Raw genomic sequence first — 25313 nt, 5'->3', positions numbered from 1 at the left:
TGATGCAGTTTTGCCAAAATAGTCCTGAGCTAGGTATAGATATTCCTGCCAAGAAGAGCATTTTAGGTCAATGGCTATTTAATATTGCATATATTATTTGTGTGTTGATCTATGTCCAGATGTTCAGAGTGTTTAAAGTATGTTGTTACTGTCTGCTAAAGTTATAGCTTGTTATTATTATCATTATTCATTTTAAAGTATTATTTCCTAAAAATATCATATTTTAATACTGCATTAAAAATTAGCACTTTTTTTATTTATTTTATTATCAATTTTAATATATACTAAATACTAGAATAATTTATGAATTTAATTTACTGACAATAAAATATTCTTGATGATGATTCAAAATATTGATGCCTGACTAACCAAATATTAATGTGATGCATACTAATAAGTTATGTATATGACTTGTTAGTTGCTATGTGTATTACAAATAAATGTTTCTCAACAGTCAAGGGTGTTTAGTGATGAATTATTCTTTCTGCTGAGTACGGGTTTGATTCTTACATATGTAACTTATTGAATTCAATTTATTATTTGTGATGTAATTTTTTTTTATCAGTGAACTGTGGTTACTTTGTGACATTTTTCACATTTTTTTAATGTTAATTACTGCATTATTGGACCAAACATAGTTGTTATTTTAGGAAGATTTAACTTTCCCTTTTCTTTACACACACACACACACACACACACACAGTTCTTAATTGTTAATTTATTGTTTCTGTCTCCCTGTAATTACTTACTGTCTTTAAAAGATGTTTTGAAAATTTTCAACCTCTCTAGGTGTTTTAAGTTGGACCAATCAAACCTAGGATGTATAAAGATATCTTGGTTATAGGCTATCTCAATGTCATCTTCACTCCTGTAAGAACTCAGGTTGGTGGAAGATAGGTCTTTTTAATAGAATATATGCTCTTTAATCCATTTCTACAATGATCTTTTAGTGGCTCTGATGTATACTAGTTTTTTGTTAAATCATTTATCCTTAAAGGGGATGGAATAGACAATCAGAAGTGAATTGTAATTTATTGGATCTTATGAGTTCCTTAATAATGAATAAATAGTAGGGTTCTGTTTGAAAAGATTGGATGTGTTTTAAACCTGGATCACTCTATATTTTGGGCATTTTGAATTATCATTGTCAGTGGACTGAATTTGGAAACAATCTGAGTTTGAAATCTTGGAGGATAACAGATATCATCCAAACCTCATAAAATATCTATTTGACATTTCCAAATCCACCTCACTGACAACAATAAATCTGAATGTTCAAAATATAAAAGTGGCCTGTTTTAACCATCACCTATTCACTCTTTACAAGCAGATTAATATTATTGTGTTTAGCAATCTGGCATACAAATGGAATCATATGTTTATTCATTATTAAGGAACTCAAAGGATCCAATAAGTTACAATTTATTTTCAGGGGTGTATTCCATCCATCTTAAGGTCAAATGGTTTAACAAAAACTAGTATGCATTTGAACCACTAAAATATCATTGGAGAAACAGATTAAGGAGTATATATATTCTATTAAAAAGGGTCTATACTCCACCATCCTGAGTTCTTACTAATGAAAATAACATTGAGGTAGCCTACAACTAAGATCTTATTATACATCCCAGCTTTGATTTGATCCAATTTAAAACATCTAGAGAGGTTGAAAATTTTCAAAGTATCATTTAAAAACAAAGATCTCCACACATGGGAGAAAGTTTCTGCCTCCCATGCATGGAGATCTTTATTTGATCATTCTGTAAATCTAGTTTGACATCATTGATCATGTGTCAGAGGCAGTCAATTACAGTAGAGTGTCGATTATCTGAATCAATTGGGGACTGGGGTTGTTTGGAAAATCGATATTTCGAATAACCGATTATGTATGAAAAAATATATTAATTTATCCCATGTTGAAATTTTTCTCCGTTGCGTGTCGCTTCGCGTTGCATTTTCGTCGATGTTAAGCCTAACAAAGACTATTGTATCGTTAAAAATTATTTTTTTATTTTGTACAAAAAAAATAAATATACAGTAGAGCCTCGATTATTCGATCCAATTGGGGACTGGGGTTGGTCGGATAATTGAAAAGTCGGATAACCGAAAAGTATGAAAAAATCCATTATTAGTGTAGTATATTATTATATCCCATGTAATTAGTATATTAGTATATCGCTATTAACCTACTTCGCGTTGAATTTTCATCGATGTTAAGCCTAACAAAAATATTTTAAAATAATAATCGTCGCTATTGTATCGTTAAAAATTAGAAAATTAAGCCTCATTTAAATACTGGCTCCCTTTCATGGTCGAATGAGTGTTGTCAGCTAAAACACGTAAAAATAATAATAAAGTAGCCAAGACATAACCAAATGTTGTAGTGCCACATCACTAGCAAACATTTGAAATTTGCCGACTAGGACGGTCGGTTAACCGAGGTGTCGGTTAATTGGGGGTCTGATAATCGAGGCTCTACTGTATTGAAAAATATAAAAACAATAAAAAATTATACTTCAGAAGTTAATTTAGTATCAAAAACGTAAAATATTTGAGTAGCCCAAGACATAGCCAAAGATTGCAGCACCACAGCACTGGCGAAAATTTAAATTTGCCGACTGGAATTCTTTCGGATAATCGACGCTCTACTGTATATCATACTATGTTTGGTTTTTTCGAACTCTGTGTTCTGTATTTCAAAGTACTTTTCAACCTGAAGGTGATGACTCAAGTTAGTCAAAAATGCTTGCTTTTATTAAGTTTTTGTTAAATCAAAATTATACTGCTCAATTTTCTGGTTTGTTTTTGATATTAATATTAACCTAGTTCTCAGTTGTTACTATATCAGAGTATAATACCAGTTCAAGATATAAATGAAGATAAATAGGAAAAAATAGAAAGAAAAAAAATTATCTTAGATTGTTTTATTGGCAATAATTTATTTTAACATGTGAAAAGATTAATTGAATATATTTAGAAAGTAAGTTTTTAAATATGTGTAATTATTCAATTTCAAAAACATTAGAGTTTTGTATTCTTGGAATTAAATAATTTAAATTTTTTACTGTAACAAAATAATAATGTAGATAAAATTTACAAAAACTTATAATTTTTTTATTAAAAGAAACTTTAATCTGGAAAAGACTGGGCTGATGGATTCCTGGAAATATAATAGTTTGACATTTATAAAAACAATATTATTTTTTTATTGTTATCTTCTTTTTATTAAGGTAGTAAATTTATTGTTGTTTCATTGAATGCAATATAAAAGTGTTTTATTTTTAGGTCATAAATGGGATCTACAATCAGCATTATCTGCTTATTATGTTTTAAAAGGAATTGTACCATCATCACCACCTTCATTAAATTATAATAATTTGGATAATCCTCTTCCATTAAGTACATTATCATCATCATATGAAACAAGAAACTCATATCCATTGTCGGCTCAGAGACCTCAGTTAAAAAAAGTAGAAGCAGTTGATATTGAAGATGGTCCAAGTAAGTAAGAATTTATGTTCGAGCATTTTAGTAGTATGAATATTATCTGTAGTGAAGATTTGAATTACATTTCAATATGACAACTTTTAAATATAAAGTATCTTCTGGTTTTGTAATCAGTTATTTATAAATTATGGCTGTAAAATAGACATTTGATTTTATGTTTTATAGATAAAAATTTGTACAAAAGATTGATAAAAATAAATTTATTTTCAGCTAAGAAATTGACTCGTGGAATATCTAGTGCAACAGACAACTTAACTTTAGTCACTAAAGCAAGAAATGAATTTGCTCAGGATTTTAGATCAGCTGGTACAGTGAGCACAAGACGTACCCATATCAGATTAGAAACACCTGATTTTACTTTTACTCTTCCTGATCTTTCAATTTATCCAGATGATTTTAGAGATTTTTTAGAACATGATTTAATCGAAACATCTACACTTGTTTCTTTGGAACAAGCAGGTAAGATAATTTTTTGTTCTGATAAAATAATTATCAGTAAATCAATTATATTCATTTTCATCAATGAAATTAGTAAAATATGATAAAAAATGTTGAGTTTATTAAGATGATTTTGTGAGATTCATGTTTTGATAATGGTAGTGGTTACCTTACAATCTTAAGTATTAATTTTTAATATTCCTTGCTAAAAAACTAAACATTGTATATTTTTCAGATAGAAAACAATTCTCTTATTTATAATTAAATGATTAGGTATTAAATATACTACTACATAGTTTCATTTAGTAGTAGAATGAATCTACATGTATATTTCACTGCTTAAACATATTTATTATATCAGACATGGGCAAATGCAGCTCTTTTTGAGTTACATGCAGCTCCTGCTGAAAGTGTTAATTTCTGCTTTTTATTATTATTTTTACAATTTTATTTCCACAATTTTGTGAAAATATGTTTATTAAAAAAATTCAATAATATTTGTTTTATATTATATAATAAAATTGCGGTACAGAACTGCAGCTCCCATGCATTTTGCAAAACCTACATTTTGGCTCCCACTGAATACCCCTGTATTATATCAAAATAAAATTTCTGGAAGTTGCATTACATTGAAATTTCCTCATATTACAGTTTCATAATCACTTTGGAGTGTGTTATGACTAATTTATATAAGCTTATTTCTACATATATTTTTTGAAAAAACAGCAGAATATACAAAAAGCAGAATTAACAAGTATAATGAAGTTTACAAAAAATTTTCCTAATTTGTTTTGATTAATTAAAATTTTTAAGAGAGACTTATCTAATAGATCAATTGATTTAGGTAGCCGGGTCTTTTATTGGCTAATGTATTTAGAGATAGACTGACTTTGCTGACTGATTATTATTAGCTAATTGCTAAAACTTCTACAGATGTTATATTCCAGGGGTGGCCAACCTGCGGCTCGCGAGCCACATGCGGCTCTTCGAAGGATTATTTGTGGTTCTCGATAAATGTACTGTACCCGAGTTCCCTTTTCATTTTTGTGTTATTATATTTTAAAAAATTATTATCGTCCGTATGTGTTTCAAATGTCTTTTAAATTACTAACAACAAATATGAAAGACTAAGTGCAACGTTGTAACAAATTTCATTTCCGTCCAAGTTAAGAATGATATGACTCATCGAAAACTGCGCGAACGAACATAAACAGTGGCGTAATCGTCCGTTATCGACCGACTCCAGACCGATTTCGAATTTGTAAACTGTCATTGCAATGGACAGTTGACATTGTGCTCTGGAGGAAACAAGTTGTATCACTCTTGCTATGGATATATTTTGTAATTGGAATTTTTTGCATACCTTTAATTGCGGCTCGCGAAAAATTTTAATTTTGAAAAATGGCTCGGACTATCAAGGAGCTTGGCCACCCTTGTTATATTCTTTAATTAACAGTAAGTTGATGATTTAAGAATAAGAACATTTATAACTTTAATAAGAAAATTATTTATTTAATATATAAATACATGAAATACACTAATATTTCATGTGTTTACTCATCCAATAAATTATATACTCTAAATGTGGTTATTTTCCTCTAATTCAAAGCTCCAAGGGGCAGGATAAAATTTTGAGTTACAGATATTTTGAATTAGAGAGCAATAGAGTGAAAAATATTGATTCTGAGTATTTTTGTATGTTTATCTCTCTTGCATTATATAAAGAATCTCTGATAGTTTTTTGTTTTAAACAGCTTTCAGCAAAATGTTCAATGTATTCATTGTAAGTAATGGAATCAAACATGTACATCTTGTTGAGATAAAGTGACAGATACTGTTGCTTTGGACCAGAACATTGTATACAAATGGGTGTTGGGCAGTAGATACAACTAACTGAAAATTTTGCAGAAATCTGATAATTTGGATCACTTTGGATAGAATAAATATTAAAATTCAAGTCAGGGAAGTCGAAAGTAACGTAAATCAGTCTCAGGGGGCTATGAAAACCTTTGACTTGGAGGAAATTTGAGGTTAAGAAAATTCAATTTGGAGACATTAAATCCCTGTGCTATTCCATTGAGACCTACCAAGTGCTACAGATCTTTGAATTAAAGAAGTTTTATTGTATTCTAATTTCAAAAAATATCCAATAATAAATTTAACTGTTGTTTATTTTAAAATTGTAACAAAAGCAGAAAATGTTTAAAATGAAATGACTGTAGTTAGAGTTTTTTTAAACACACAAATTAATTATTTTTAAGACACCAAAATTATTTAAAAAGATAATTTTTAAATTCTTATACAGCATAATTCTATTGTGCAAGTTTTTAAAATTTCTGTAGTTTGCTTGGTTATTTGATTATAAGAATGTTACATTTTTTAAAACTATTTTTAATTAAATATTGTATCTCATTTTTTTACACACAATATTTTCAAATATTTGAAATTAAAACCTTTATTATAAAGATTAAACTAATATGCATAAATAAAATTTATTTAATTATGAATTTATTAAAAATGTTTTGTTGAGAGCTGAATATTTAAGTGTAAGCTGTTGTTGGATTCAGACTATTGTTTGTAATAACAATAGTCAGTACATGTTACTATAAGTAAATTTAGTAACATTGCATTTATTGTTCTTTGTTTTGAATGATACAGTTTACTTTTATCAATATGATCTGTTGTCTTTAAAAATAAAAAAACATTGTATTATTCTTGAGTTAGTATCTTTTCACTATGCTATGTTTAATTTTATTATTCTGTCAAAGACAACAAAGTATTTAATTCAAGCTATGTTTTTCATTCTTTGATTAATTGTTTAACTTAAACTTCAGAGTAACATAGTGACTTTTTTTTAAAAAAAAGCTGATTTATATTATTGAAGTAAACTGTATTATATATAGTTTTATACTCTGAGACAAGCAGATAGGAATATAAATTAAAATTATTATAATCAAGTCTGGTGTTTTGAAAACATTTCCATTTGTTTCCAATTTTCCTTAAAATAGCCAATTTGTCCCCAAATTTTCCTTGTTTCCCATGTAAAACAGTTTATTCTCAACTTAATGTTTCTGTGCCATTTTGATTATATCTAATTGATTCCAGTGTGTGTGCATTCCAAGACTTATAGTATAAGTATAATTTTTAATTTATAAATTTTTTATTGATTTAGAATATAAAATTAATTAAATATAAGGTCATAAAAATTATGGATTATAAACAAATCATTTAACCAAAAACTAATGTATATAATATGAAAATAGACATTTTGAAATACAAATTCATATGATTGGTTACTTCTATAATGTTCCAAGCACAAGTGATTGCTTCTCACACTTAATGTCATATACTGCATATTTTTGAAAATACTTGTGCATCTAAAAGCCTTTTAGGCTTTAGTCTAATAAGAGCTTTTATCTGCCTGAAGATGGACCTTCTTAGCTTGAAGCAAAAACTCAATGACTAAGAATTATATTGTATCCATGTAGCTACAAGTCATTTCCACTACTACAGCATATTGTATAGCATGTGCACATTCCTTTGAAGTAACAAAAACAATCAATGAAGGCATTACAGAAAAGAAACATTTTTATTGGCATCTGACAAACATTTTTAAGGTGCAATATCTCATTGGCCAAGGTGGATCATCCTGCCATGAAGGAATTTCTAAAGGAGTTCACAAAATTTGAAAAAAATCTACATCTTGAAAGTGAAATCATAAAATAGATGCGTGAACTCTCACATGTAAATCATATAAAGTAACTTGTCTTTGGTTTCTACTGATGTAGAATATACTCCTCCTCAATTTACAAGAGTTTCATTTTAGATCAGACAGTTTTGTTCTTAATACCATTGAAAAATATTATTTAAGTGAATGTATCCCAGAGTAATTTTATAATTATAGCGATCTATTAAAAGTGAAATTCTGACCAGTAATAATTAAAAAATGCTTGTTGTTGATTTGTGTATTATAGATTACAATGAGTGCTTGTTTTCAATTTATCTTGTTTGTAAGTTATTTCTTTAAATAAATACTGTTGTCTCCAAGTATTTCAAACCTGTTCTCCATACATTGTATTCAAAGTTGATAATTTTGTTCTCAAGTTTTCCATGATTAAACTAAATTTTTCTTTTTAAATTCTTCAGTTCTGAATATAATAAATTATTTATGTAATTAATACTCATAAAAATTTTAATTTAAATGCAATTATTTTCAGGAAGACTTAATTGGTGGGCTGACATTGGAATTTGCCAAAGATTATGGCCTCTTGCAACAACTGGAGATGGAAATTGCTTACTGCATGCTGCTTCACTTGGTATTAATATTTATCATGTTGTTATTTTTTAATAAATGAATATTTATAATAAATTTTACAATATATTAATTTTAATAAGAATCAAAGAAAACATAATAGATTAAACAAATAAACAGACACACAACATCATTATAGACACTACTGACTCACTGATTGGCATGAAATATGTTTGAGCAGAAGCAGATTTCTTGTTAAAAATGAAACAGCACAATATTCCATCAGACTAATCTGAAATTTAAAAATTCCAGTGACAAGTTGCTTAACTTTCCCAGCAACATTTGGTGGTGCCATCTGTTATCATATTTTAACATTTTTATATTTTTAACTATTATAAAATGGCAAAAAGCATAATTTTGAGGATAGGGATGGTTTTTATAAAAACTTGTAAATGCTAATAATGAATAAAATGCCATTAAGTCCATCCCTACTTCAGATGTGACACACAACCTCCTCTATCTTTAATTGCCAAAATTTAATAGCACCAATCTCCCTAATACACAAACCTCCCTGCAAAATTTCAGAAATTTTTGACAGAAAGCACAGGGGTTATTAAGCTTCAAACAGGGCGAGTAAAATCGTGCTCCCCCCACACTAATATGTACATACAGGAAAAAACCCCAAAGTTTTTTGCATTTCTCGACATTTCAAGTTTCTGGGTCCAAAATGTGAAAATCTTGGGCTGTCATTTTTGACCGATCACCATACTTTTTTCTGTTACTATGTCCATACTACCTCTGTTATATATAACATAGCCATGAAAGTAAAAGTAAAATATTTTATGGGCTTAATAGTTTAATTTTTGATCTTTATAGAACAAAATAACAAATGATTAATTTTAACTACTGTGTTTCAATTTTTGAAAATCCTTTCTACTATTAATTTGCTTTACATTATTTTAAATAACATTTTATTTTGTCTTACTATAAATTATTTTTTATTAAAATTTTTTCATACATAAAATTTAAAAACTGTAAATATGTAAATATATATACAGTATAAACAATTAAGCCTGAACTTTATAATAATCAGATCATTAAATACTGGATTAATTTTTGACTATAACTTGGACTGAAGTGTTATTTATGAAAATGTCTAATTTGTTATTTATAAATTAATAATAGTTGCCATTAATTTCATAGTTATTCATCATATATTCAGCATAATTATAATCTGATTACTTAAATAATAATTTTTAATGGATAAAATTGAAACAAGTTTATAAACATTCAAATTTATAGCACAATTTAGAATGGAGTGATTCAGTAGATAGCCATCTTCAGAAATGAAATTATCAATTGTTATAATCACTTTATTTTCAATAATGTGTATCAGTCGACTAGTTCCTATGTTGTTTGGTAAAACAATATAGAAACTGGTTGAACTGTTGAATTATATTCCTTATACATCACTTAATATAAAACCAACAAACATTCTATTCTAGAGATAAATTATACAGGGTTTTTATAAGTAAAGTTCCAGTTTGAAATGGCCATAAAAGGAAAACTAGTGGACAAAATGTTATCAAACATGGTAATAGCTTACTGGAAGTCATGGAATTTATTTTCTGCCAAAAAAAGGGGGAGTTTAAAAACTCACCAACAGCAGGGAATGGTGCTGTATGCAATATTGTTAAATGAAAGAAGACATGAAGACATTGGTTGAAAAGGAACAGTTTGGTGGAATTGAAAAATGTGATACACCGACATGTCCATAACATTCCTCCTGATATGCTAAGAGCTACTGTTGAGAACACAGTAATGTGATTTAACTTGCTTTCAGAAAATGGTGGATGCCACATTGAACATGCTTTGTAACACGTTTTAGAAATGATTAAAAGCATTTTCAATCGATGTCTTCATGTATTATGTCGTTTAACAATATTGTGTAAGCATCATTCTTTGCTGATGATGAGTTTTTGAACTTTTTATTTTTATTTTTGCAGAAAATAAAATCCCATGACTTCCTGTAACCCAGGGTGTCCAACCGTTTTGTTTCTCCGGGCCACATTGAAAGAAGTCATGGAGTTTTGTGCCACAAGTATCTTGTATATACTTATAGCCCAATCCTTAAATATACTAGTATATTTAAGGATTAATATGTCTAGATTATAGTAATAAGTATTAAAACTTTATCAGGAAAAAGGATATTTAAAAAAATTACTTCTACAGACACTTTTAATTTTTACTTAGAAATAGATAAATTCATTGATTATAAAGGAGACAAACAAAAATTTATTTGAAAAACACAAATATTTGTTTTATTTGGGTCTCTAATTAATAAAAAACGACAAAACACCATTTTAAAGTGCATTTTTATTTGATTAATATATTTATGATATGTAGCCCAAAAAGTAGCCAACGTGCCAAATGATATTTTTTACGCCAAACTAAAAAAATGGGTAGCCAAATTTGAAACACAAAAAAGTGCAAAGTAGCCAAATCTTGCAACGCTGGAATGAATACTAAATAAAGCTGGAGTCGGAACTCAAAGGATTATAGACCCAAATGCAAGGACAAAAGATAAAGAAGTGAGGAACATTGGAAAATTAAGGGTCAATATTTGCATAACAGAAGGTCTATTTAACCTTTCTCACTACTTTTTATCTTTTGGCCTCTCTCTCAATTCCCTGAATTTGGGTCTATAATCCTTTGGGTCTGTAATTCTCAATTCCCCGAATTTGGGTCTTATAATCCACAACTCTAGCTTTATTTAGTATTCCTTCCTCATTCACACATTTTCAAGTATTTGAAAACATTTCCTTTCCACTCAAAAATAAAATATGTATAAAGGTATATGGCTTTGTGAAACTTCTTTTTGAGTTTATGCCATTGAAATGAATAAATAAAAATAAAATTAAAAAATTTGTCGGTTTTGTTTACACATTCATTGGGCCGCATTGGAACTTGCCTTGGGCTGAATGCGGGCCACGGGTTGGACACCCCTGCTGTAACCTATTACCAAGTTTGATAACATTTTGTCCAGTATTTTTCCTTGTATGGCCATTTCAAAGTGGAACTTTAATTATAAAGACTCTGTATTTTAATAATTCAGAAACATCTCCCACAACTATGGAAAATATCAATTTTTTCAAACATTACAACAGTTTAAAACATAATTTATGTTCAGAGTGTAATATATATATATGTATATAGGTTTTCTAAATTCCGTATACACTCCTGAATAAAAAAGCTATATTACGAACAAAGTTATTAATACATATAAAAACAAACTATTGAATTATATTTCTTATACATCACTTAATAAAATGTTTGTTGGCTTTATATTAAAATATATATTATATTTTTTTATAGCCTGATAGCCTGGATTTTCTTATAGCCTGATAAAAAATCCAGCATATTGTTTGGTAAAACAATATGCTGGATTTTTTTATCAGGCTATAAGAAGAAAAATTAATAGTCAAATACAAAGAAATATCCTCCATTTTGAAAACTTTTTTTTTCTCTTTTAGATAGGTTTTACTATCTAAATTGTTAAGTTTTTAAGTTCTTAAATTTTTTATAGTGTATATTTTAAAAATAATGCAGCATATTCTGCTAAAGTTAAAATTAATTGAACAATGTTTTTATTAAATGACTTATAACAATAAAGATTTAATTATTAAAGTTGTTATTAACATATGGAATTGTCCTAGGTTTTTAATAAAACAGTGTTTATTATTTATGTAAAATTTAATTGTTGTAAATATTGCTTTATTAAAAATTTTTAAATATATTTGTATATATACTATATAATTTCATTAATGAAATTATTCAATTTTAATTAAATACAGTCAAATCTTGATACAGTTGTTATCAATATAATGATTAATCTTTTCATAATGTTATGAAATATGAATTTGTCTTAATGTAATAAAAAATTTCTGTACTGCAATAAATTTCTGTTTAGTGATACAAGTTTTTTATACTATACTTGTGAAATACAGGATTTTTCTTTTCCTACAATGATGATAATGTAGTAAATTATATTTTAATTGATATTAATTTATTGGACATTTTTGGAATTAAAATGTTTGCCTTTAACACACCGATTCTATCGTGAAATTAGGTGCAGTTGGTAGTTATCAGTACAAATGAGAGCAGAATTGCCAAATTTAGCATGTTTTTTGTATTTTAGCACCTAAATTTTTTGTTTTGCATTTAAAATTATTTATTTACTTTTTACTTTACCTGAAACATTAACTTTTCAACAAAATTTATTTTGACAGCATTTAATGTTAAATGACAAAGGAAACCTGTTTTAACTTTTTCTAGAGCAATTTAGTTTTTTCCTTTTTTCCCTTCAAATCTGTCATTTCTAGTTTTTTCAAGAAATTATAAATTATAGTAAACCTGTATATTAGTCAAAAACCAAAATCTGCCAGAATTTGATCTTACTAGATAAAAGTAATAAATTTTAACAACACTAAGATAGTTCCCATATAATTTATGGAACCTTTATATTAAACTTCTTTAACATAACAAAGTTATCTTAAAAAGTGTACAGGAATGTCTTAATGTTACAAATTACATTTATTATTATTATTATTATTTTTTATTATGCATACTGGATACAATCCTTGATGCGGGGAGCAATACTTCTCCTGAAAAGAAAACAGTTAAATACAAAGATTATAAAAACACAGGCAAAAATATACAATAATAAATTATAAGTTAAGATTCAAAATTAAAATGTAATATTTAAAGTTTAACGCTTGGGAGCATCTGTCAACAAAATACGAAAATACCAATAAATAAAACAATAATAAGCAAATCACTTACCTAAAAAGAAAAAAATAATTTAGTATCAGTGACACAGCACTGACAGATGCTTCCAAACAACACCAGCAACGAAGCCAAATTTATAGCAGAGGAAACATGTCCCCTAAAACAAAAGATCAACAAATTTCTTTAGAAGACAAAACATTAAATTGAAAACATGGTTCCAATAAAATTTTAAGAAAGAAAGACCTGGAAAAAACAATGCAACCAAAAATTTCTTCTTGTAATACTTTTAGATGCCAACATTTGGCCAAAATATGCCTAGCATCCACATTTTCTTCCTCAACACAAAAATTACGCAGTTCTCTCGAGTAATTATTTAAGAAATTCAGTGAATTACACCTAGTGTGAAATTACATTTATTAAAATAATTACAAAAAGCATTTTCATTAAGAAATTATATTTCAGGAATAGTAGTTTTACTTTCATTTACTTCATTTTGCCTAGGAAGATTCATGTTCCTAGGCAAAATTTCAGGTTCCTAGATGATTTAGATGTGTAACATATACTGTAGAAATAATATGCAATAAATCATTTAAATCTTATACTAGAAGAGACTGGATTATTTCTATAATATTAAATGAGGAAGGAGATACTTTTTAAGACTCGCTTAACAGTAAATCTCTGTGACAATACTTTTTCTTGTTCTACTAAATATCACTATAGAGGGGTTTGACTGTATTTGATATATTTATTTGTTGAATATGGAAAAAATTCATTTGATATAAATGAAAATAGAATTTTCAATTAATATAATAATAATATGATACAGGTATTCCTCATATAACAAGGTAGTTACATTCTGAAAAAGTGTCATGTTATGTGAATCTGTCTATATGAAACAAAGGACTAATGCAAAACATGAGTTACATTCCAGAAGTTAGCAAAAGTGTACTATTCTTTTTCATCACTAAGAGAAATATGTTTAATAAAGCAATTAATGATTTATTTCCAATCAATAATTAACTAAAACTTACAATTAAATGTACTGTGTACGTGTTAATATTACTTTTAGTTAAATGAGGGCATTTTCGTTTTACAGAGTATCATTGTCATAGCTTTTTTGTTGATCTTGATCAGAAGTATCAGCAACATTTTCATATTTTTTATTTTTATCATAAAAAGTTATTAAGGATGAGGAAATAAAAATATGTTATTAATCGAAAATTGTTTTAGTGGTCATGTTTGTTTAGTCAAGTACCGAGCAACTTTTTTCCAGAATTTATGTCCTAATACCAAATTGTTCAAGTACCGAAATACCACTATTTCTTTTGTCTTATTATGAATGATTTATTACCTACAGTTAAAAAAAAAAACTTTAATAACACTTACCTAAAAATGTTTAAATAAACTTTACTAAATATGAAGATTAATCTATAAAAAGAAAACAGAGACAGTCTTAAGGACTAAAGTCTGAAAGCAATGACAACAACACCTGGTTGATAGGAAAGTTAGTGCAATTATTTTCTTTCTTGTCCTGTCAGTTTTCATTAAAGTAAACCTGATGCAAAACACACAATAATTTGAAAATTTCAATATTCTAAAATCCATGGGCAAATTTGAGACAACATTCTTGTTTACTTTAATTTAAAAAAATATCAAATAATGAATTTTAAACTTGAAAATTGTGAACTTTTGTACAGAGGATTTTCAAAACTGTGTTAGAGCGAAATCGTGTTTTAGAAGTACCATGTTGTATGAGGGATACTTGTATTTTATTTTATAACAGTAAAAGACATTTTGTTGTGAATATTATTATTATAGAAATAAAATTTAATGTCTGTTTTTTTAACATTTGAGATGTTCAGCAGGATTCTGTTTATTTATTTATTATTTTAAATACTCTAAATTTAGTTTAAAATTTGAATAACTTAGTTTATTTATTTATTTTATTTTTGTTTAGGTATGTGGGGTTTTCATGACAGATTACTAACTTTACGAAAAGCGCTTTATTCGTTGTTAGCAAATAGCTCATATACTGAGGCATTTTATCGCAGATGGCGATGGCAAACATCTTTACAAAATAAAGAAGTAAATATAAAATAAGTTTTTAAAATAATATATTGCTTTGAATAAAATGAATATGCAAAAGTAAAACTAATTACTTAATTTAACTTAAACTTTGTTTTTAATATACATATATAAACTTTTAATTAAATTATCTAGTTATAATGAATACAGTACACCCTTAATTTAACAGTTTGGATTTAATGAACAAAAAATACGTCCTATAGGAAAAGTTTAAAACCTGTTTTTATTCACAAATAGTATGCTAAAAGATTGGATCAATGAGTTAATCAGTATAAATTATTTAATGTAAATTATTATATTATTTTATTCATACTTATATATTATAACAACATATTAACACATCTAGCACATTTTAAGTTCATTATTAATATATTCTTTTAAAACACTTGATTTGACTTTCAGTAATAGCAGATACCCCTTCTCTCCAGTTCATCTGTTAAATTGAGGGTTTATTGTATTAAACTTTTAAGTTTTGATAATTACTATTAATATTACTACTATAAATCAAACTGAAAATTACTGAGACATTAACAATTTTCCACTTAAATTGAAATTAAAATTATAAATTTTTATCATTAAGTTTAGGTTTATCGTTCTTAAGTTTAGGTATTAAGTTTATTTTTCACATTAAATTATAGGTTGAAATGCTTTTGCTTTTGGCTTTGCACCCTACTTGTACATGTACACATTAAATTAAATTTGTAATTTTTACAGTATATAACTTATTTTAATGTTTATAACTTAGGCTGGTCTTATATATTGTGAAAATGAATGGCAGCAAGAATGGAAGAATTTAATAAAAATGGCATCTACTGAGCCTAGGTCTAAAACTTTAACAAAAATCCATCGTGATTTATTTAGTAGAAGAGGGTAAGATTTTCATTTTTTAATTAAAATTTTCAAATTGTTTAAATTGAAACATTAAGTAATTTGGAACACCTAAAAATAATTTTGTAATACTTTAAATAAAATGTTTTTACAAGTGTATAAGTTTTAATTAGAAGTACAATCAGAAACCCCATTAGTACAAAGTTGAAGTAACTTAAAAATTGGTATATTTTATTACCAAGATTTGTATTATGCAAACTTTACAAAAAAATGAATGGTCATATTATTAAAGGCAAAATCCAATTTTTTCCCAGTAATTTCACTATATTTTGTTTTTGATATGTTTAAAAGTAAATAAATAAACAAAACACAGACTTTATTGAGATACATTGTCCTGAAGAAATTTCTGTAATCACTGCAGAAATATCTATGAAGATGCATATTTCTATAGTAGATTAAGGAAAGAATCAATGCTTGTTTTTTGATGTTAGAGTTGATAGAACAACAATTAAAGTTATAATAGGATATAAAAGTCTAACTAGCTGCAAATTGAATCCAGAGGCTGGTTATGTGTGAAACTTTACAAATTTAAAAGTAACTTATATGCTTGGATTTAAACGGAAATTGTTTATTTTTAATTTTAAAATTATGAACTAATTACTGTATTTAATATTCAGTTGTTTTGTTATTTCTGTTATTAAAGCAATTAAAAATAAATATTTCATAAAACTACAAAATTCTCTGTCCTATTAATTTTCAGTTTACAATGTGCGTATCAACTGTCTTAATTGTTCATCATTGTTATAGCATATAAAGTGCCAACCATAAGAGAAACTATAATTTTTTTCAAGTTGAAGTGAATGTACGAGGGGGCCCCAAAAAAACCAGATTTTTTGTATAAAAATGTTATTTAATAATTTTTTACAAAATTCCTTCAGTCACTTTCAAAGTACTCTTCATTAGATGCGATCCACTTGTCAAGTCCTTTTCTCCACTGTTTGAAGCATCTCTAGAACTCTTCAACCTTGATATTGTCCAGTGCCCTTAGCGAAGCTGTTTTTACTGCCTCCACATTATCAAAACGCTTCCCTTTTAGATTTTTCTTCATTCTCGGAAACAGAAAAAAGTTGCAAGGCGCTAGGTCTGGTGAATACAGAAGGTGGGGAACGACAGGCCATCCCCGAGAAGCCAAATAGTGGGTCACTCGTAAGACCATTTGTGCGAGGGCATTGTCGTGATGAATGAACCAGTCATCTGATCACCAAAGTTCTGGGCATTTCCTTTGCACATCCTCTTGCAAATGTCTTAAAACTTCCAAATAAAAGTGCTGGTTAACAGTCTGGCCAGGGGGAACAAATTCCCGTTGCACAATTCCACAAACATCAAAAAAGACAATGATCATTGTCTTCACATTTGACCTCACTTGTCCTGCTTTTTTTGGTCTGGGAGAGTTGGGAATCTTCCACTGGCTTGATGCTTGCTTAGTTTCTGAGTCATACCTGTAACACCAACTCTCATTACCTGTAATGACTTTGGTAAAAAAGTTTGGATCACTTTCAATTTCTTTTTTTAAGTCCCGGCTCAAATTCAATTCAATGTGTTTTTGATCCTGTGTGAGAAGGTGAGGAACAAATTTAGCAGAAACACATCTCATTTGCAACTGCTCAGTCAAAATCCACTGGCACAAGCTCCAACTCACGCCTGCCTCTTCTGAAATTTGGTCGATTGTAAAATGATGATCTTTGTTGAATTTTTGGTGGATTTTTTTCAAAGCTTTCATTGTTTTGAGATGTTGAAGGACACCCATAATGAGCACGGTCTTCAACTATCATCTCACCACGTTTAAAGTGCCCAAACCACTCAAAACCTTGTGTGCGGCTCATAGCATCCTCTTTAAAAGCCTGTTGCAACATTTGGTAAGCTTCCGTTGCCGATTTTTCAAGCAGGAAACAAAATTTCAAACACACTCTTTCTTCTTTTAAATTTGCCATAACGACTTCGCAGCCAGAACAAAATAACAGTAAGAGAAACACAACACTATGCTCAAACTTAAACCTACAAACTGATGTTGTCTGCACAGCTATTTCATGAAGGTCTCTACTAACCCCATCTAGCGGGAGAACTCTGTACTACATCTATGAATTGCAGCACACTCTCAGTTTGGTGTTTTTTTTTTTTNTTTATATTGTATGAATTTATTATTTCTTGTATCCCTCGTCACTTTTACTATGTTTTCTTGAACATAATAAACATTTTATATTTGACAACAAAAAAAAAATAACAACATGCAGCACACTCTCAGTTTGGTGTTTTTTTTTTTTTGGTCTCCCCTCGTAATTGGTGTGACCTGCATTGCCAATGACAATAATAGCATTGACATTATAAATATTTTCACCATCTTAGTCAAAATATATGTCCTTGGTTATGCTGTGGCTTGTGCATTGCCACTTTGATTTGTGTGACTTCAGGGAAGTTGGAAGCAGTGTGCTTTATTACATTAAACTATATAACATAATTATTTCATAAACTGATAATGCAATAATAGAGTTTGAATGTAATTAAGCATTTAAAATTAAAACAAAGTTTAATCAAAATAAAACATTGATTTATTATCTGTAGGTACATAACAAATGTATGCTTTTCAGTGTGTATAATGAATATAAATATCTTAATTTTCTCTTCCATTTGAAGAAAAATTAATAAAATAGTTGATTAATTCTATTATTGTCTACTATTTTACTATCACTATCTGACAGTAAATAAATAGTGAAAATATATGATTGCATTAAAGAGATGAAAGAATACAATACTCACTTTACGCTATTTTAATAGAGAATAATTATTTCATTTTAAGTTAATTATTTCCATTATCTATGTTTGTGTCCTGTGTTGTTATTGTACATGATTTTTTTTACATTTTAATATTTTTTGTTTTATGATGGTTTATATTAGTAATATTTATAATACATTAGAATCTAGATAAAAGGCTTTGCCATTTTTTTCTCTTTTTCAGATTTTTACAATTGTTTAGCTAAAAATTATTAGTGATACAAAGTATCAATTATGTAAACTTAATATGATAATTATAAATATTGATATATTTTATATAATAATTTAATTCTTTAATTCAAATGAAACTATTTGATATTTTGTCTATTTTACTGTTAAGTTTTATTATAATGTAATTGAATTTAGCCAAAAAATTAGTCTATAAAAATAATTTGGTCTTCAATTTCACAGAACATTGAGCTCTTTGAATGAAAATGAAGAAGGACTACAATCTGATGTTTATGAAAGTTTAGAAGAAATTCATATTTTAGCATTAGCTCATGTTTTACATCGTCCTATTATTGTAATTGCTGATACAATGCTTAAAGATGTCACTGGTGAACCATTTGCTCCTATTCCATTTGGTGGAATATATCTTCCTATAGAATGTCCACCTGCTGACTGTTACCGATCTCCTCTTTGTCTTACATATGATGCTGCTCATTTTTCTGCATTAGTTAGTATGGAAAAGGAAAGTTTTGCTGATAAAGTACCACAGTTACAAGGTAATTAATATTAAAGATTATATAGATATCATTTTATTTAATTAAGATATTAATAAATAAAAATTTTATAATATGCTTCAAAACTATAGTTTGGAAAGACTTATAAAAAACCAATTTTTAAAAAATTTACATAATTTGTTTTTGAAATTAGTATAGTGAAACCTGGTTAACTTGAACCAGAATAACTTGAAATCATATATACTTAAGTCATTTTTTTTTCTCTGATCTTCCAGCATGGGGATTTGTGTGTTAAATCAAACTGGTTAACTTGAATTCATTTGAACTGTTTAACTCAAATGAGATTTTGATATAGTATTTTCATAAACTGTCTGGAATTTTAATTTTCCATTAAATAAAATAATTAACATTGATCTGCTGAATAAACTAATCAGAAACTTCTATAAAGTGAAGGAACCACATACAACTAAAAATAAACATGTCACATGACTTCAAGTGGGGAGTGGAGGCTTCCAGATAGTGTGTGACCTAGATACTGTAACATCTATTCAAATTGCTTTTTTTTCCAAACGTTTTTTTTCTTTTGATTACTGATGGATTTTTCCAACTAGCTTATGTAATAAATAAATGAATTTTTGATAAAGCTTGGTTAAATGTTTCAAGTTTCTAAACACCACTGAGAGGTTTACATTGACACAACTGTTCTATGTAATAAGACCAGGGAAATATCATATGGATAGTATATTATGAGTTACCAATAAACTGATTTACAAAACCTTAATTTTTAGTTGAACCTCTATAACTTAACTTTTTAACTCAAAGTCCAAATTTTTTCCTCAACCAATTTGAATTAACTGGGCTCCATGTGTTTATTTCAAAATAAATTTCATTGACACACTTTTAATATATGATCTTTTGCATTTAGTGTTAATAATGACAATGAATAATGATTGCTGTCTTGTCTTGCTTATAAAAAGCTTCTTATTAAAAGCTTATACATAAGGATACAGGCTTAATTTCAAAAGAAACAAATATTTGAAAAAATGCCTCCTCCTGATTGATGTAATAAATTTTTAATTGTACAATTGTTTTAAATTTGAAAACTAAGGAAAAAAGTTTTTCAAAAAAAAAAAAAATTGACTTTTTGATCCAGCAAAAATGATTTCATAAACAAATGTTTTCAATATTTAAAACTCATTATCAAGTTAGCCATCAAATTGAACACAGTATAGCTATACTAAACTCAATTTGATTAATAACTTACAAATAGCTTTTAAAAAACTTGAAAAATATTTGTTTATTAAATACTTATTGCTGGATTAAGAGAGATACTACTTCTTAAGCACTACTTTACAGAGTTTATGGGAGTAATGGATTTTTTGCCCTTTCTACTAAAGGCACTAAAGGAGCTTTTTTTTATCTATCATTGTGGATTTGGATACCTTAGTGATGAGGGACAGAGCCTGGCTTATCTAGGACAGACAACCTCCCTAAAAATCTCTGATGTGTTTGACCTGGAACCCCAGAAAAGCAGGTTAATGCCTTTATTGCCTCTGTCATTCAGCCATTTAAGAGAGCAATGGATTATCATTTTCAATTTTCATATATCTTGGCAACTAATCACTAGATCTCGCATCCATAAGATCTTTGGTAATGAAACATTTGAAGAACCAGATGTTTTAGAAAGGATGTCATATCCTAGTAGATCTGAAGGAAACCATTAAATGACATGTTATGTTCTACTGAAAATTCATTTTTTGAATAGAATCTGTTGTTTCCTGTAATGGAGAGCATATTGAACAGTTATTGAATTCCTCAATGGATACATTGCACCACTGAACCATTGGTGAAAATTTTGTAACTTTTTCTAATTAATGTATTCTGCATATTTTGAAATGCATACTCTCCAAGTTTTGATGTATTTTGAGCCTTAGAACTTGCTCCAGTCACCTTCTAAGTAAGAATATTTTAATTATAAGAATCTTGTATTTGAAAAGTAATTTATGTTGTAAAGAAATAATTTTTTAATTACAAAAATTATTAATCAGTTATTAAATTATTAATCATTAATCAAATTATTCAAAGATGGAAATCATAATTTATACTGAGAAATTGATGTTACCTTAATGGAGATTTAAGTAATTTTTTACATTATATCAAATTTTGTAAGTCAAAAGTTATTGATAAGTCATATACTTTTTCCTGAATTGGTTTTTTTAACATTTTCTTTTAATATAGCTTGCTTCATAAATCTTGGTTATTAGCTTCATGTTATCTGAATAAGGCTCTGGATTTTTTAGAGAGATTACGTACTGGCAACTTGAGTTATATTCGTATCCTGTTGAATTTACATAATCTGTATTCTTTACATACTAACATACCTTGTTACTATGGTATATTCCAACAGCATGCTGAATTTGTAATTGAAGAATAAAACATAATTTATTGAACAATTATGGATATTTTTATTTTAGTAAAGTAACATTATGTCCCATTTTAGTGCTAAATCATTTTTACACATGGAAGACTGACTGCCAAACATTCACCATGATTCTGGCAGCACTCACATGCTTTTTTCACAAAATTGCTTATGACACTAATGCCTAATTCAGGCCCATTTTGCCAATAACATGTCAAATCTCTACGTTGAGGTCATTGATTATTCACATGAATACAAGATATGACAAACCCCTATGCTAATGGTATGTAATTTACATTCAACATTGTTAATGGGACATCCTTTACATATCAGATCTGCCCAGCCAAGATTCATGAAATGCATGATACATTAAGAATAAGCAAAGTTGAGAAAATTATCATCTAGGCGTTAATAACCAACATCTATCGCTACAAACAACAAGCGCTTTCAACGAAACTATTTTCGTCTTCTTCAGGTTAAAAGAACAGTTAATATCCTTCAAATTCAAATTACAGCAACGGCAAACCAGCATTGGAATAAAATCGAAAAACCTTAGAAGAGTGTTATGCAATGACAGGGATCCTTTGTCTGTGCTAGAGCGGTCTGGAGTGTATTCCATCCCATTGGAAAGTACAACATCTGGTACTCATACCCAGTATATCGGAGCGACATCCAGAATGTTGTCTTGCCGCATTTCTGAACACAAACAATCTATTAGTACGGGTAGATGCGACACTGAGTTGGCAAGATTGGTGTTGTAACACCAATACATTCCGAGGTTTCCGAGGTGGGACCAGGTGGGGATACTCAAACAGTGTGATAGCAGAAACATCTTGTATATATGGGAGGTGCTGTTTACCAGCATGCTAAATCCATGCAACACCCCCACGCTGGATGTGCCTTCCTTGTGGGTCAACTTATACAACAGATTAAAACAACGTCGCTAGCTCCGCATTCTCGCAAAATAATCTATTGCTCATGCACGTCGGTACCGAGCGCGCATCTTTTAAATTCTCTGTTTTAGTTCTGTTTCGATTTTATTCCAATGCTGGTTTGCCGTTGCTGTAATTTGAATTTGTAGGATATTAACTGTTCTTTTAACCTGAAGAAGATGAAAATAGTTTTGTTGAAAGCGATTGTTGTTTGTAGCGATAGATGTTGGTTATTAATGCCTAGATGATAATTTTCTCAACTTTGCTTATCCAATATTCGGCGTGAAGTCCAATAATATTTTTCACGTTTACATTAAGAATTTTTTTGTTTTGCACTTTATTTATTTAAAAAAATCAGTTATGAAACATGTTTATTTTGATCTGACAATTTACATACAAAAAAATTTATGGTTTCTTGGGTTTATAATCATTTTAACTTGAATGGCTATGGCTGTATCTAGCATTTTTGAATTGTTAACTAAAAGCTACAGTAACCAAATTATGTAGAAATAAAATATATCTATATACTTGTTTACTTTTTAAAACTGTATTTAAATGTCATAATTAACATGTTTAAAAAACTCAAAACTCATCAATAAAGTAAGAAACTAATTAAATTGGTTAGACTTCCAAATAGTTTGAAACAAAAAATAAAACCTTTGTAATCAGGTAACAAATTTTTTATTTTGAACTGTTCAGAATTTTTTAATTATTTATTACTCATGATTTTAATAAAACATTTTTTTATTTGTTAGCTGCCATACCACTCTGTGATGTAGAGCATAAATTATTACCTCTTCAGTTTGGAGTTGATCCTGGACCAGATGTGCAGTGGAGTCATGATGAGAATGATCCATGGATAATATCAAAGTTGACATTATTGGATAAGGATAAAGTTGGGCTACTAAGTGAATATCTTGATGTTATTGAAATTTCTATTCCATCATATGGACAAATTATATCAGAATCTCAGAATGAAATATCGAATCTAAACAATAGCTATTCTGAAGAGAAGAAGTATTTTTCTGAAATATGTGATAATTACAATGAAAGCAGTAATAATATTTATCAACAAAAAAGCAAAGCAGCACGTCAGCTACAAACAGTAGCAAAACAGTTTGGCAGTATTGGTAAAAGTATGAGCAAAAAACTAAAGAATTTTGGAAATATTACACGTAGAGCAGGTTCATTTAAAAATGATTCTGATAACTTCAAACAGAATTCTGAAGAACTGAAAAATAAAAGAAATTTAAACGAACCTTCTCCAAAGATAAACTGTGAACAGGATTGCCTTAATTCGCAACATATAATTGCAGCTATACTACACACAGAAAAACAACATGAGTATCAAGAAGAAATGATAAAAAATTATTTAATTTCAGCACGCTCCCGATTTGTTCAGGAAAAAGAATTAAAGGCAAAACAAGGAAATGAGTTCATTACTACTGGGTTTAGAGATACATATTCTTCCTCACAATGTGTTAATCCTGGATGTAACATGTATGGAACTGCAGCTACTAATTATTTATGCTCTTCATGCTATTCTAAACAAAAGCAACAAGAAGAGGAATTAAGAATGAAAAATTCAGATGTATCGTCTTCGGTTGTTGAAATTATTCCCAACGATCATGTCATCCGACTTGGAAATTCTGCATTTTACACAGAATGCGACAAAAATACAATGGCTTCTGTTGCAAAAGTGCCCTTGGGAATCCGACCTTCTGCTGATTCTGGACATTATCATTCTTTGTCTAAATCAGTGTTTTATGATGGTGATGTATCCCGTGAATCTATGCAATCTAATTCATTTTCAAATTCTACATCTCACCTTTCAAGTGATAAAAATACTTTAGTTAATTTTTCTGATAGTACTCCATATCAAATTTCAAGTGCATCTGGATGTACAATGAAAGTGGGCCAGAGAACTTATTTGTAAAATTAAAAAAAATCAAGCTAAGTATATTTATGTAGTCATAATTATAGAAATTATAAATGCACAGTGCCTTTGCAACTATTTTTTTATTTAAAAATAGACATGCACAATTCTTAATATGTTGATGATGGTTTTGGAAGTTGTTTACTTGTTATTTATAATATTTCTATTTGAAATAATTAAACAAATGGCTTAATAAAATATTAAAATTTATTTTAATAAATAAATTTTACTAAATAGAATTATATACCATGTATTTTCAAATCATGATTATATCAAGAAAAAATTTTAGAAAGTTTTGAAGTGAGCAATATACATTAACTAAAAGGTTTTAAAATGATAAATATAAATACATGAATAGTTTTCACACTTATGACATGTAATTTTCCATATTAAAATTGTTTGTAGAAAGTAATGTGGAATGTTTTATGATAAAAAATAATAATAATAATGTGATTGATTTTATAATTCTTTTATTAAAATTTGTTAGCAAATTTGTAAAACTTTTAAGTTTTAAAATTTGATATATAATCTTTGTTATCTTTCAGATATGAAAGAAAAATATAAATCTTTTATTATTTTTGAGAGAGAGAGATATTTATTTTGTTAGAATTATCAA

At 28.1% G+C, this 25313-nt stretch overlaps 1 protein-coding gene across 1 annotated transcript in view; it reads left to right on the top strand.

Annotated features, from left to right (window-relative positions):
- The window catches only part of LOC111632339 (OTU domain-containing protein 7B-like), a 33263-nt gene extending 8161 nt beyond the window's left edge, over positions 1-25102 (top strand). Inside the window, exons 4-10 of the mRNA XM_023376748.1 lie at positions 3286-3501; positions 3718-3966; positions 8163-8261; positions 14943-15070; positions 15816-15940; positions 19139-19452; positions 23517-25102. Of these exons, the coding sequence (XP_023232516.1) occupies positions 3286-3501; positions 3718-3966; positions 8163-8261; positions 14943-15070; positions 15816-15940; positions 19139-19452; positions 23517-24697 (2312 nt within the window). The 3' untranslated portion in view covers positions 24698-25102. The remainder of the gene's footprint in view (positions 1-3285; positions 3502-3717; positions 3967-8162; positions 8262-14942; positions 15071-15815; positions 15941-19138; positions 19453-23516) is intronic.
- The last annotated feature ends 211 nt before the right edge of the window (positions 25103-25313 follow it).

Source organism: Centruroides sculpturatus, unplaced genomic scaffold (assembly GCF_000671375.1).
Source record: "Centruroides sculpturatus isolate CEXI.00-Female unplaced genomic scaffold, Cexi_2.0 scaffold766, whole genome shotgun sequence".
Taxonomy (NCBI): Eukaryota; Metazoa; Arthropoda; class Arachnida; order Scorpiones; family Buthidae; genus Centruroides; species Centruroides sculpturatus.
The sequence above is the reverse complement of the archived record's forward strand: the minus strand, read 5'-3'. Positions and strand labels throughout refer to the sequence as shown.